The sequence below is a fragment of the Mus pahari genome, chromosome 12, assembly GCF_900095145.1.
Source record: "Mus pahari chromosome 12, PAHARI_EIJ_v1.1, whole genome shotgun sequence".
Lineage (NCBI taxonomy): Eukaryota > Metazoa > Chordata > Mammalia > Rodentia > Muridae > Mus > Mus pahari.
The window spans coordinates 7,430,349-7,443,308 of record NC_034601.1 but is presented as its reverse complement, the minus strand read 5'-3'; the positions used below and the strand labels follow the sequence as shown (position 1 = coordinate 7,443,308).

The 12,960-nt window shown below is 47.2% G+C and overlaps 1 protein-coding gene across 2 annotated transcripts in view; it reads right to left on the bottom strand.

Annotated features, from left to right (window-relative positions):
- Positions 1-12,960, bottom strand: part of Snx29 (sorting nexin 29) — a 416,575-nt gene that overhangs the window by 373,526 nt on the left and 30,089 nt on the right. For both annotated transcript variants that reach the window (XM_029544359.1, XM_021209353.2), the window contains exon 4: positions 6,677-6,801. In XM_029544359.1, the coding sequence (XP_029400219.1) occupies positions 6,677-6,801 (125 nt within the window). The remainder of the gene's footprint in view (positions 1-6,676; positions 6,802-12,960) is intronic.

Below are 12,960 nucleotides of genomic sequence, written 5' to 3'. Positions count from 1 at the left end.
AAAGAAAGAAAGAAAGAAAGAAAGAAATCAGGACAGGAACCCAAACAGGAAAGGAACCTGGAGGCAGGAGCTGATGCAGAGGGTTCAGAGGGGTGTTCCTTACTGTCTTGCTCTTCCTGGGTTACTCAGCCTGCTTTTTTATAGAGCCCAGGACCACCAGCCTAGGAATGGCACCACTCACAGTGGACTAGGCCCTCCTCCGTGGATCACTAAGAAATGCCCTGCAGGCTTACCTACAGCCTGATCTTATAGACTCATTTTCCCACTTGAGGCTTCCTCCTCTCTGGTGACTCTAGCTTGTGTCAGGTTGACATAAACCTAGCCAACACACAATGTTTATGTCCTAATAGTAAGTGATTTTAGCAATAGCACCCTGTCTCCTCTACTGTAATTTTAAGAGAAGTCTTTGTATCTGGTAAGTGTAAATCCTGGACTTTGTTGTTTCAGGCTGTTGTGACTTTTCTTTGAGTTCTGCATTTTGAATCATCTTGTCCATTTCCACATATACAAAAAAACAAAAACAAAAAAATCACTGTAAGAATCATAGTTGGGATTGCGTTAAATTAGAAGATCAATCTGAGAATAGGTTATTTTTCCGCCAGTGAAATAAGTCAATTCAAGCCAGATTAGAATATATTAAAGGCAGGTTTATTGGAAAGCTGCTCTCTGGCAAGTTCACTGGCCCCAAGGATGGAGGCCAGGGGAGTTGGCCATGGAGAGGTGGGGGAGAGGGGGGAGAAAGAAAGAAAGAAAGGGTGCCTGTGTAGAGAGGAGAAAGAGGAAGAGGAGGAGGGAGAGAGTACACAAAAGATCTGGACCATAATAGGGAGGAGCCTCTGGGGAAATGGCAGCCCATCTCCCGAGCTAAAAAGTTCAAGGTCGAGGGCAGGGTATTCCAGGTAGGGACTGAGAGATGCTGGGAGAACCAGGAGGCCAGGTCTGCTCTGATAGGTAAAATACACACCTCAGTCCCTAGTCCCGGATGCCAGTCTGTGAACCTTAAGTAGCCCTGCTTTGTTGATGTCCTATTGCTTCTTAGTGCTTTATGGTATCCATGAGTGTTGTTGCTTAGGTATTTCTAGGTATTTGAGACTTTTTATGTTGTCAAAAGTAGCATCTAAAAATACTTAATTTTTATTGGTACCCAGATATGCAGTTACTTTTTGTTTATTAATTATGTATCTAATAACCTTATTAAATTAACTATATAGTTTGTAGAGTTTTTGGATTTATACTTCTTTCCTTTTCTCTAAAATTTTTAAAAATTTTATTTTATTTACATGTATATACATGTACCAGTGTGCATGTACACATGTACTTAGGTGTATATGAACGCTATATGTCACAGCATGAATGTGGAGGTCAGAAGACAACCTTGCGCCTGTTTGAGGCAGGGCCGCTGTGTTATTTGTCTGCTGTGTGTAACAGGCTGTATGTGACAGGCTGTCCAACCCAGGAGCTCAGGGTATTTTCTGGTCTCACCTCCAGATCTTCACAGGAGCGCTGCACCTGGCTTTTTTTCATGGGAGTCCTAGGGATTCGAACTTGGGTCCTCTCCTTTTTTGCACAGGAAGTGACTTGTACTCCATTTCCCTGAGGGAGACCTTGCAGTCAGGCGTCCTTTACCTTCTTCACAGATCCTTTGCAGAGAACGAAGTTTCCTTTTCCCTCTCCTGCTTTGTTTCCCCTGGCAGATCTGCCATATGCCACCAAACTACACTGGAAATGTGGGCTTGCTTGTCATGATCCTGATCTCAGAGGACTTCCTAAGACTGGGAGCATTCCTTTCTGTTGGGGAATGGGCTGCTAAGAGTTCCCATCCTTAGGTAGCTTGTATTTTATCACATGCTCACTCTGAATCTGTTGAGGTTGAGGTTGAGGACTGTATTAGGCCACACCAGCACACCCAGCAAACCCAGCTGGGTAATGACGTAAGTTCTTTTTATGTATCATTGGATTTGATTTTAATATTTAACATCTATTGTTATGGAATAAATTGCTTTCAATTGATTTTCTTTCCTTTGGGGGGAGGGGGAACAGGGTCACCTCATGAAATCCTGGCAATCCTGAAACTCACTCTGTAGATCAGACTGGCCTTGAACTCACGGAGATCCACCTCCTTTGCCTCCCCAGTGCTCAGATTAAAGGATGCAGAACCACTAACATCTGGTACAAGAGCTCCTGCCTACAGAAGCTGAGCCTCAGTCTCCAGCTCGGGTACGTGAGCCCCACGACTCATCACTTTACCTCCAAAACACACAAACCGTCCCAGGAGGACTGCCGTAACAGCTCCAGGGTGAAAGCGGCCCAGTGCATCCCTTAGTAAAGCAGATGAGTAGACTGAAGCCATCAGTGGACGCAGATCAGCTCCTGGTACCCCACAGCCCAGCAGAACCTCACAAAGCCATGGTGAAAACCCACACAAATACGGCCATGATGTTTCCTCCAAAATGAGGAAAGACAAAGGCCTGTGTGAGAAGCTACGGACACTCTTGGCAAGGCTGGGGGAGACCGAAGTAATCGGAGTGTGAGTGGCTTGAGAACAGTGAGGCTGCATGCAGCGTTTTATGCGCTTGTGTCTTTACCTTATATTCAACACTTCACCAAAGGTGAGGTTATAAACATACACTGTGAGGGTGGGAAATTGTCTCAAGAAGAGTGCTTGCTGTTCAAGCATGAGGCCCTGAGTTCAAATGCCAAACGCCCCAGAAAAAGTCATATGTGGGCCGAAACACCTATTTCAACATGAAAAGATGGACCAGTAAGTAAAGGTACCTGCTACCAAGTGTGAGTTCAGTCCCTGAGCCTGCACAGAAGGAAAGAACCAACTACCACAATTGTCTTCTGACCTGTATATTCAAGCCATTGCATGCATTCACACACACACACACACACACACATACACACACACACACACACACACACACACACACACAATAAAGAAAGCAGCTAGCCAGGTGTTACAGTCCCAGAACTGGAGGACAGCAGCAGGAGTGTCCCCATGATCACTAGCCAGCCAGTTTAGTCAACTGGTGAGTACCAGATGTAATGAGACCCTATCTCAAAAACAGGAAAACTAGTAACACAGAAAGCAATAGAAGAAACATCTGATGTTATCTACCTCTGTCCTCCACACACGCATGAACAGGAACACACACAAAATGCTTTAGCATCCTCACTCAGCCCTCAGAACAGGTCACAGTGGGAATCTGGACGGAAGTGCTCAAATCTGCTTCCTTTCCTCTGGACCATGAGCTGAAAAGGTCAGCAGTAAGACACTGACTAGCCTGTGGGACAGCCAGCCCGTGGGACAGCCGGCCCGTGGGACAGCCAGCCTGTGGGGTTAGTAGCTCCCACCTCCTGACCCTGACAACGAGGATAGCGGACAACAGACAACACTATCGCAAGCTTCAGGGCAGCAGGGAAGGGGGACCATGATTGGAATGAGGGGAAAAACCTTTATCCAACCTGCAGAAGCCAGTGTACTCAGCTCCAACCACAGCCACAGAGCAAGTGTGGGCCCAGGAACAGCAGGCTGAAATTTAAAGTAGAAACCCCTATTTCAACATGAAACTCCACAATTTTTAAGTGTTAAAAACTTAAAAATAAGGCAGGAGTGGTGGCGTCCAACTTTATTCTCAGCACTTGGGAGGCAGAGGCAGGTGAGTTCAAGGCCAGCCGGGATTACACAAGTTCCAGGACAGCCAGGGCTCTTACACAGAGACACACTGTCTCGAAAAACAAACAAACAAAGAGTAAATAAAAAATATGATACATACATGCATGCATACATATGTAAATGAGTTACTAAGCTCGGCCATCCACGTGCCCAACCCCAGAAGACCAAAGGCAAGCCACACCCTTGGCAGGCACGTCACATTCCCTACCAATGAGATCATTATTTTCAGTCATTGTGCTGAGGTGGAGCTTCCCTCTCATCAGAGGGAAATGAGTTTGTTTTGTTTATGGTGCTGGGGATTGAACATATGAACTCACACATGTTGGGCAAGCATCCCATCACTGAGCTAGTACCCAGCTGGGCCAGACCACGCTTCTCAACTGTAAACAGAACTGATAGAGCAGCCTCATGGGCTAACTGGATGACGCCTGTGCCATTATTTCTAATACAAGGACAGTATCAACTACTCAGAAGATGACTGAAATGCAGGATGCCTGAACCTGGGCCTGGAATTTTTTCACAAGCCTGACCACCCCTCTGTGAGGAGGCACGGCCTGCAACTGCCTCATCTTACACTGAGGAAACAAGAGTCAGGGGAGATGTCCCCACTGTGCCCATCTGACAAGTCAGAGAAAGATGTCAACCCTGACCGACTTAGGCCACAGGTCACAACCTCTGTGCTACATCTTGGGGGTGGGGGTGCAGGAGCTCATATCTATCTGATAAAGAGCTGCTCCCATGGCTCCCCAACCAACCACAAGAAGCCACTGACCTGATCCCAGCTGATAAACCACCAGCCCTCCTCCCTTGGGAGGCTCTTAATCACTTCCTGCAAGGAAAGAGGTCTTAATCAGCCAAGGCCGGTCTAGCAGTCAGTGAATGGTTAATTAAAGCAGCCAACAGAGATGACAATGAGGCCTTGGCAGCCACCCCAGGGCTAAGCCAGTCTGCTCTGTCCCCAGCTTCTAGTTGGCACAGCTGTGCATCCAAATCAGCATAAAGCAACAGAGCCTGTGCCCCCACCTTCCCAGGTGCAGAAGGAAAACTCATGCTGAGCTGAGGCGGGGTGTGGGGGCACCCAGAACGCTGCAAAGGCATCGGGGCTTTCCTGGTTATCAGAGTCAAAGACCAAGAAGCAAAAACAATCCAGTGTGTGAGGCCCAGGGAGAGCTATCTCCCTGTGAGGCCGAGGTCGGAACTTGAGGAGGAGGTGAGGGGAAGAGTGAAAACTCAGGGTGTTGGGGAGGAAGGGCCACTCATGTGAGCAGTGCAAGTCAGCCTTGCCCAGGACCTGTCAACACATCCTGTCGAATACCCTCAGAGACCACGCTTGCCCCGTGTGCTGCACTAAGGTTGGACACTCCCACAAGGTCAGAATAGCCCTCCCCCCCCCAATCCAGCTTGCCTCTGTGGCCAGCAGCTGACCTCACCCACTGGTTGCCCCATAGATTAAGATAACTAACAAGTCAAGATGGAAAGGGAAAAAAAGGAGGCTCAGCAAATATAGGAACGCTAGGGAAATCTTACCAAGCAGTCTGAACACTGATTCCCCCTTGGGAAGACAGGATGCATCCCAGGAGAGCTACAAACTACTGACACCAGCAGACGAGGTGGACAAGGCAGCCGGTAGAAGTTGACTGACAAGCACGGAGGCCTCTGCACCAGATTCTGAGGATTAGCCTCCTCCTTACCTGTCTTGTCTTAGTTTGGTTTGGTTTTTGAGACAGGATCTAACGGAGCTCAGGCTGGCCTCAAATTCTTATCTTCACGCCTCCAACTCCCTAGTGCTAGGATTATAGGCATGTACCACTATGTCTGGCACCTTAGCTGGCCTTTATAGGAAACCTGGGAGCACTAAAGGAAATTCAGTGTGAAATTCAGCTCTGAAAGGACTCCCAAAACCCAGTCTCTTGATTTACAGAACATTCATTTCTGAAAATGAGTTACTCATTAGATAAACAGGAATCGTAGGTTTGAAGAGCTAAGAGAAAGGAAGGCAGGCCTAGAACCAGGCGTGGTGGCACACATCTGTTACCAACACAGACAAGGCTCGGGCAAGAGGATTGCAAGCCCAAGGCCAAAGGCTGAAAGTCCAGCAGGCAGCCCCATTGGTCTCTAGTGAGGCCGTACGTTTGTTATGAAGGCATCTGACAAGAATGTGTGTTCTAGGTACACAGGAGACCCATCTCAAAGCAGAGAGGCTTCGGCTGGATTCCCACCAACACACCTACCACATACACCTGCTCTGCCTTTCTGCTGTAGAGGGCTAAGGGGAAAAGGACACGTTTTCCTCAGCCGCAATGTGTGCATCAGCATGGGGACAAGGAGGAGTCAGGACCTGTAGATGACGCCCACAGGGAGGGTCTCAAAACACCTGCCTTTGAAATGGAAAGGATGAAGAGATGCCAGGCCATCTCTGTATAACACAATTCATTCCCAAGTTCATAGCCAGAACAGAACCCTTACCTGCCAGCTTCCTCACCAACACAGTGGAGGCAGCAAAGACCTAGGCTACTTCCGGGAAGAGGAAAAAGTTACCTTACATCTAAGACTATCCAAGGGCCAGGGTCCCACTAAGCACCAAGTGTTCCCTATCTTCAGGAACAGTGTTTTACAACACTGAAATGAATGGCAGCAGAACTCTGAGCTTTGAGACCTGCAGGGTTTCTGGTGTTGCTGAAGACATTTAATCATGCAATGCCTCACTACGCCCTGCATCAAATTAAAACAGATTATTAATTTCCCAATAACTGCTACCCCACACTGATAGTATAAGCACCATGGCTGTAGGCTACCAAACCCAGAGGAGCTGGTGACACATGGCTCTGAGGATCATGTGCACAGAATGGCATCATTTAAGTTAAGAAGCAGACAGCAGTGACTTTGCTTCTGTGTCTCGTTCCAGGGATTTCTGGGCACAGCACATGCCCAGGCCCACACATGAACCTGCTATGGAGAGACTAAACTAAGCCGCAAGTCAGAAGTGATATCAGGTACCTGTCTCGGTCTTGCCGGCGAAGCCCGCCGCCTGCTTGATGGCTGCGGCGGTGAGTGCTAATCCGCGGCTCCTCTTCATGCCATGCTGAAGGACGGCTTCAAACTGGGCACACAGACAGGTCACCCTGAGGAGAAGCAGGGACTCATCAATCCACCTGGGAAGGGAGCAGCAGCACAGTGGGCTCCAAAGCTGCAGGTGAACCGCCAGTGGGACGCGGGCGACACCTTGATGTGCAGACCTGGGGAGCTCTGAAAGCCCCACCCCCATTTATGTATGAATCACATAAGTCAGGAATACCCTCAGGACCAGAAAGGATGCCAACCAGGAGGTGATGCAAAGTCAATTTAAAAACAAATCAGTCCTGTGGGGAAGGGCTGACGTTAACTACACCCAGTCCACAAGTCTCAACTCTTAATTCCCATCCCATAGTTTACAATGCACAAAGCAAGATGACATTCTCAGAGGCAGAATCTACCAGCGTGCCCACCTGGAAACTGCAATTTCATGGCCTGGTACTTACTGCCATGTGAATTCTTACTTTTGTTCCTTGTTGTACTATAAGATATTATATCATAAATGCCTATCTAGAGTTAACATTTTCAATTAAATTACAATTGCTGTGCATTTAACTGAATTTCTCAATAAGTAAAGAAATGGGAGCTTCAGAGCATGCCCATGAAGAGATGAGGTCAAAGCAATCACAGTCTCCCTAAGTTCTCCCTAAGTTCTTGGGCCTCTGCCCAGGCCTTCTGAGCTGTTGCACTCTGAGCAGTCACTGTGTAGCTCCTAGGTACCAGGCCTTGTTCTGAGCTCTGGTAATACAAAGGTGGGAGAAAAGGTGGGACACTGTGGTGCACACCTTTAATCCCAGCACTGAGAAGGCAGAGGCAGGTGGATCTCTGTGAGTTCAAGGCCAACCTGGTCTACATAGCAAACTTCAGGCCAAACAAGGTTACTTTGTGAGACCTGTCTAGGAAGGAAGGAAGGAAGGAAGGAAGGAAGGAAGGAAGGAAGGAAGGAAGGAAGGAAGGAAGGATTTTAAGAAAAGAAAGAGAAGAAACAAACACAAAGGACAGAAGAGACAGAGAGGGCCCCATCCTATAGCCTCTGCACTGCTCTGAGGGAGAAAAGTAAGGACAGAGACCACGCAAAACACTCCAGTTCCTCAGAACTGGGAAGAAATTAAACCAGGGTGGCATGGGGAGTGGAAATGGGTAACTCCAGGCCAACATTCTGTGACCAGATGGTAGTAGCTTTGGAGTTAGGGCATCATGATGACAAAAGGCAGCAAATTAGACAGAGGGGCCCAGGGCAAAGGCCATTAGACCACCTAGCATTTAGCTCCACCCATCGCATGCCTGCCCCAGTCCTGTCCAAGGGTGACCACTCTGTGGGTGTTGAATCATCTTCACAACTACTTCAGTAACTCCCCCACAGCATTATGAGAGCTGGTGAGGAAGGTTCTATTATCTCCAAACCTAACTCTTGGTCTCCTAACTTTGTCTCTCCTGGACCACCTGCAGCTGGCAGGGTCTGGTACCCACTACATGCTCCACCCCTTCCCCCTTGTACTTCTCTATGATTACAAAGCACGGGTTTCAGGATCCATCCCTCTTTGTGGGGCAGAAGTACTCCTAAACATTAGCCATGTATCTGCCACTCCTCTCCATACTCAAGCAGGCATGCAAGGATTTGAGGGCTTCCTGAAAGCTGAGGCAGACACAGAATTACATGAAATCCACAGAAACTAAAATTGGAGTCAGACCAGGGCCCAGTCTTAGGAAAAACAACTCTAGAGTGTGTTATTAACTAAAGCCTCCAGCTTCAAGTGAATCTGGGGAAACTCAGCCATCCGTTTAACAACCCCTGGCACTTTGCTTGCCTCCAAAGCATAGGTCAGCAACTGCCTGGCCAGCTCCAGATAAAACCAGGCCCGAGTGGAATGGAATGCAGGCAAGAAGCAAGCCTAAGTTTGTAGGGTTCAGTGGCACCAGAAGCCCTCTCCCCCCTACACAAACAGGTCACAACTAAGCTAACACAGCAGAAAAACCAGGTGAGTGCCATTCTGTAATTACTTGCCATGACGCCAAGTCAGAGGCCACTCCATGTCAACAGGCCCTGTGGGCGTCTCTGTTTGACCCAGCTAGGCCTGAGTCTACTTGTTATCTAACACTGCACATGGGCACACACAGAGAAGCTCCCTGTAGGACCACGTCAGGGAAGGTTTGGATTGCTCCCTGCCTTTGCCTTTTCATACAACAGCAAACAAGCACCTGCTTTCCTCCCTGTTACATTTTCTTAGCTGAGTCTGTATTTCCCAGAATTCTCTCTGCTAAATGTTCTCTGACTTCACTGTGGAAGGCTGACTGCCTCAATGAAATTATCACACCCAATTTACTTTCAAGTTAATGAGTTGGGATATGTTCTCAATGAGTGAGGTTTTAATAATAGTAGATGTTTTTAGTTTTAAAAAAAATCATCCAATAATATCACCCAGGCTTCTGTGCTTACAGCTAGCTGTTCATGGGATGAAGAGCTGAAGTGCAGTGTGTCTTTACAATGGAGTACTACTCAGCACGCACAAAGTTGAGTTCTATCTACCACATAAAACCAGGCATGGTGATATATACCATGGCACACACCCAGGTAGTGGTGGTGGAAGTGAAGATGGTGATGGTGATGATTGTCGTGGAGGGGGAGGGGAGTGTGGAGAAGGAGGTGGAGGAGAAGGTGGAGGAGGAGAGGGTAGGGGTGGAGAAGGTGAAGGTGGATGTGGAGGAGGAGGTGGAAGTGATGGAGGTGGCAGAGGTAGTGGTGGAGGTGGCAGAGATGGCAGAGGTGGAGGAGGAGGTGGAGGAGGAGGTGGAGGAGGAGGTGGAGGAGATGGAGGAGGTAGTACTAGGAATCAAGTTTAAGGCCTCAAGCATAGTAGGTAGGAGCCCTGGCCCACATCCCATACCCTCACTGGGACCTTTTTGAAAAAACTAAATGCAACCTCAAAACTAAACAAGACTGTCCCCATTTGTATCCCCAATGCAATGTGTTGGATGGGTCATTAACACTGAATCAATAGCACCCATAAAATCAACCAATGAACAGCATAGCCGTAGCACAGAGGCAAGATGGCATCAATCAACCACCCTTGCTGTAGCCCAGTCACAAACATGATGACCATTTGAAATGGACCGCATCCTACATGTACGGATTACATGAAGTTTTAAAAATGTACAAATAACATACAAATAGAGAACAACGTGTCTCAGGCCAGCAAGAAGGCTCAGTGGGAAAGGCACCTGCATGCAGGCCTTGACTTCCATTCCTCGGGTTCTAGTGGAGAAGAGAACAGACTCTGCAAAGCTGTCTGCTCATCTCCATGCATGTGCTGTAGTATGCACATGCCACACACGAACTAAATACACAACACAGCGCTTAGAAAACACAAATGAAATTACCACAATCAAAGACATCGAGAGGTGTTTTATTTCATTTTACTTATTTTAGTGTGCATGCACACCCACAATGCCACAGCACATATGTGGAAGTCAAAAACAATTTGTGGAATTTGTTTCCCAAGGGTCCCAAGGATCAAACCCAGGTTATGAGACATGGTAGCAAGTGTCTTTACCTGCTGACCCATCTCAATGGCCCAAGAGTAACTATTTTAAGTACAGAAAAAAGGAATATACTGGCTAGCTGTATGTCAACGTGACACAAGATAGAGTATCTTGGGAGAGGGACTCTCAATTGAGAAAATACACCTGTGTGCCAGGAAGCAGAAAACAACAGTAAATGCAGCTATGTACTCATGTACTCATGTATGTATGTATGTATGTATGTATGCAAGTGTGTGCTTGTGTATGTGTATTTGTATATATGTATATGTTTGTGTACATATGTGCGTATTCTATGTGTACTTGTGTTACATGTGCACAGGTTTATATGCATACAGATGCCAGAGGTCACCCTGAGTTGTCACTCCTTGGTAACGGTCTACCTAACATATGAGACAGGGTTTCTCATGGAACCCAGTGCTCAGTGACTCTGCCATGCTAGCTGGCCAGCAAACTCCAGGGATCCTCCAGTCTGTCTTCCCAGTGCTGGGGTCACATGTACACTTTTCTATTCATACAGTCTGGAAACTCAGCCCAGGGAGTGGTGCCACCCACAATGGTGGGCCTTCCCACATCAATTAACCTAAGCAAGGTTAGCCTAATTGGCCCACAGTCGATCCTGGATTCGATCAACTGGATGACTGAGATTAACCACCACACTCCTGCCCTAGTCTGCGTCCGATTCCTGGAAAGGCTGTGACTGAAAGCAGCTCCAGGAAAGGGTTCATTTCAGCTTAGATCTCATAGTGTGTCATGAAGGGAAGTCAGGACAAGAACTTAAGGCAGGAGCCAGAGAGGTGCCGTGGAGATGGTAGAGAGCAATGTTTACTGGTTTTCTCCCCACGGCTTGTTCTGCTTGCTTTTATATGTAACCCGGGACCACCTGCCCAGAGGTGGCAGTGCCCACAGGGGATGGCCCTCCTACATCAGTCATTAATCAGGAAGATGCCACACAGATTTGTCTCTGATGGAGGCATTTTCTCAACTGAGGCTCCCTCTTCCCAGATAACCCTAGTTTATGTCAAACTGACAGAAAGTCAACTGCTCCTGCCCACTTACCCAGGACAGTAGAGACACGTGGACAACACATACGTCTGTATGTCCATCCACTTCACCCTTTCCTTATATTTCCCACATATTGTGTGTTATCTCTTCCCAGGAATATCCCAGAATCCCTGTACCCACCCGTTTGCACACTAATACCACAGTCACTTCTACAACCTCTATTATTGTACGTCACTATGATTGTCACCACAATTTACATGACCAGACTCAGTCCTGAGGACAACTGACCCGCCATGCAGTGTGTCTCCAGTGAGTACAATGTCCTCCAACAAAGCTCTCAACATCAGAGTGATGAACAGTCCTCTGGCCTCTCATTGACACTGAGGTGCATCCTTGGTGTAAAATAAAAATGCAGGTTGGGCATGGTGGCACACCTTCAATCCCAGCACTCAGGAGGTAGAGGGAAGTAGATCTCTGCGAGTTCAGGGCCAGCCTGATCTACAGTCAAAGTGTCAAATCCACTAAGTTCTTACTAGGTCTGAGCAGCAAATGCCACTAAAGCTAAGAATCACCAAGTCTTCAGAAGTGAGAGAATCATTATCCTCTCATTTGTCTATTACAAGAGCAACTAATACAGTCCATATTACACAGCCAGTTGTCAGTGACTTGTGCCATGGTGGTCCTGACACCGGAGCCCATGTTGCATGCTAGCTGCCTCTCACCTCCACCAGCAGGACAGTAGGAGAGAGGGGAATGAGGCTTACATGCTACTCACTGCGCTTCTCAGGAACCATCCCTTACACCCTAGATAAATGTTTTATTACATTTAGATATGAAAATGTGCTCAGATTTTTTTTAAATATCCAAGAGCTCTACATCTGCTAAAAATAATCGTTTTGTAGGAAGGAATCACCTCATAGCTGAGCATGCTAATACATGGTTATATTGCTAGCACAGAGAGAAGGAGCTATGAGGTCACTTGTTCAACACTAGCCTGGGCTGAAGATGTGACTCAGGACACCTACGTAACATGTCTAAGGCACTGGATTACAACCCCAGTATCGTATGTACAAAATAATTTTTTTCTAATTTTGTTAATAAGACAAAAGCACACAGGCCTAGAGGCTCGCCACTGTGGTAGAATGCCTGCATAGCAAGCATGATGCACTTGGTCCCATCATCAATATAAAGTAAAAGTAAAAATAAAAAGCCTATGTGGAGGAGACATCAGATCCAACTAACCAAGCCCAGGAGACATGCCCAAGCTAGTAAGAATATAGCTTCCAGTTAACACTGTCAACTAAAAAGAGGCTGGTAGGCAACAGGTGACACATTAAAGAGACACGTGATGAACACAGACATATAAAATGGGGAAACGCTCCTCAAAACCTTCTGAGGGATAAGATGTGGCTAGTAATGTGTTTGCCCAACATTCATGTAAGCCCCTGGCTCAATTTCTGGTATTAGATAAGTCACACCTGTGACCCCAACACTCAACTGGCAAAGGCTTGGGGTTCAAGGCCACCCTCATCTACATAGGGAGCTCAAGGCCAGCCGGGGCTACAAGAGACACAAGAAAGAAAGAAAGAAAGAAAGAAAGAAAGAAAGAAAGAAAGAAAGAAAGAAAGAAAGAAAGAAAGAAAGAAAGAAAGAAAGAAAGAAAGAAA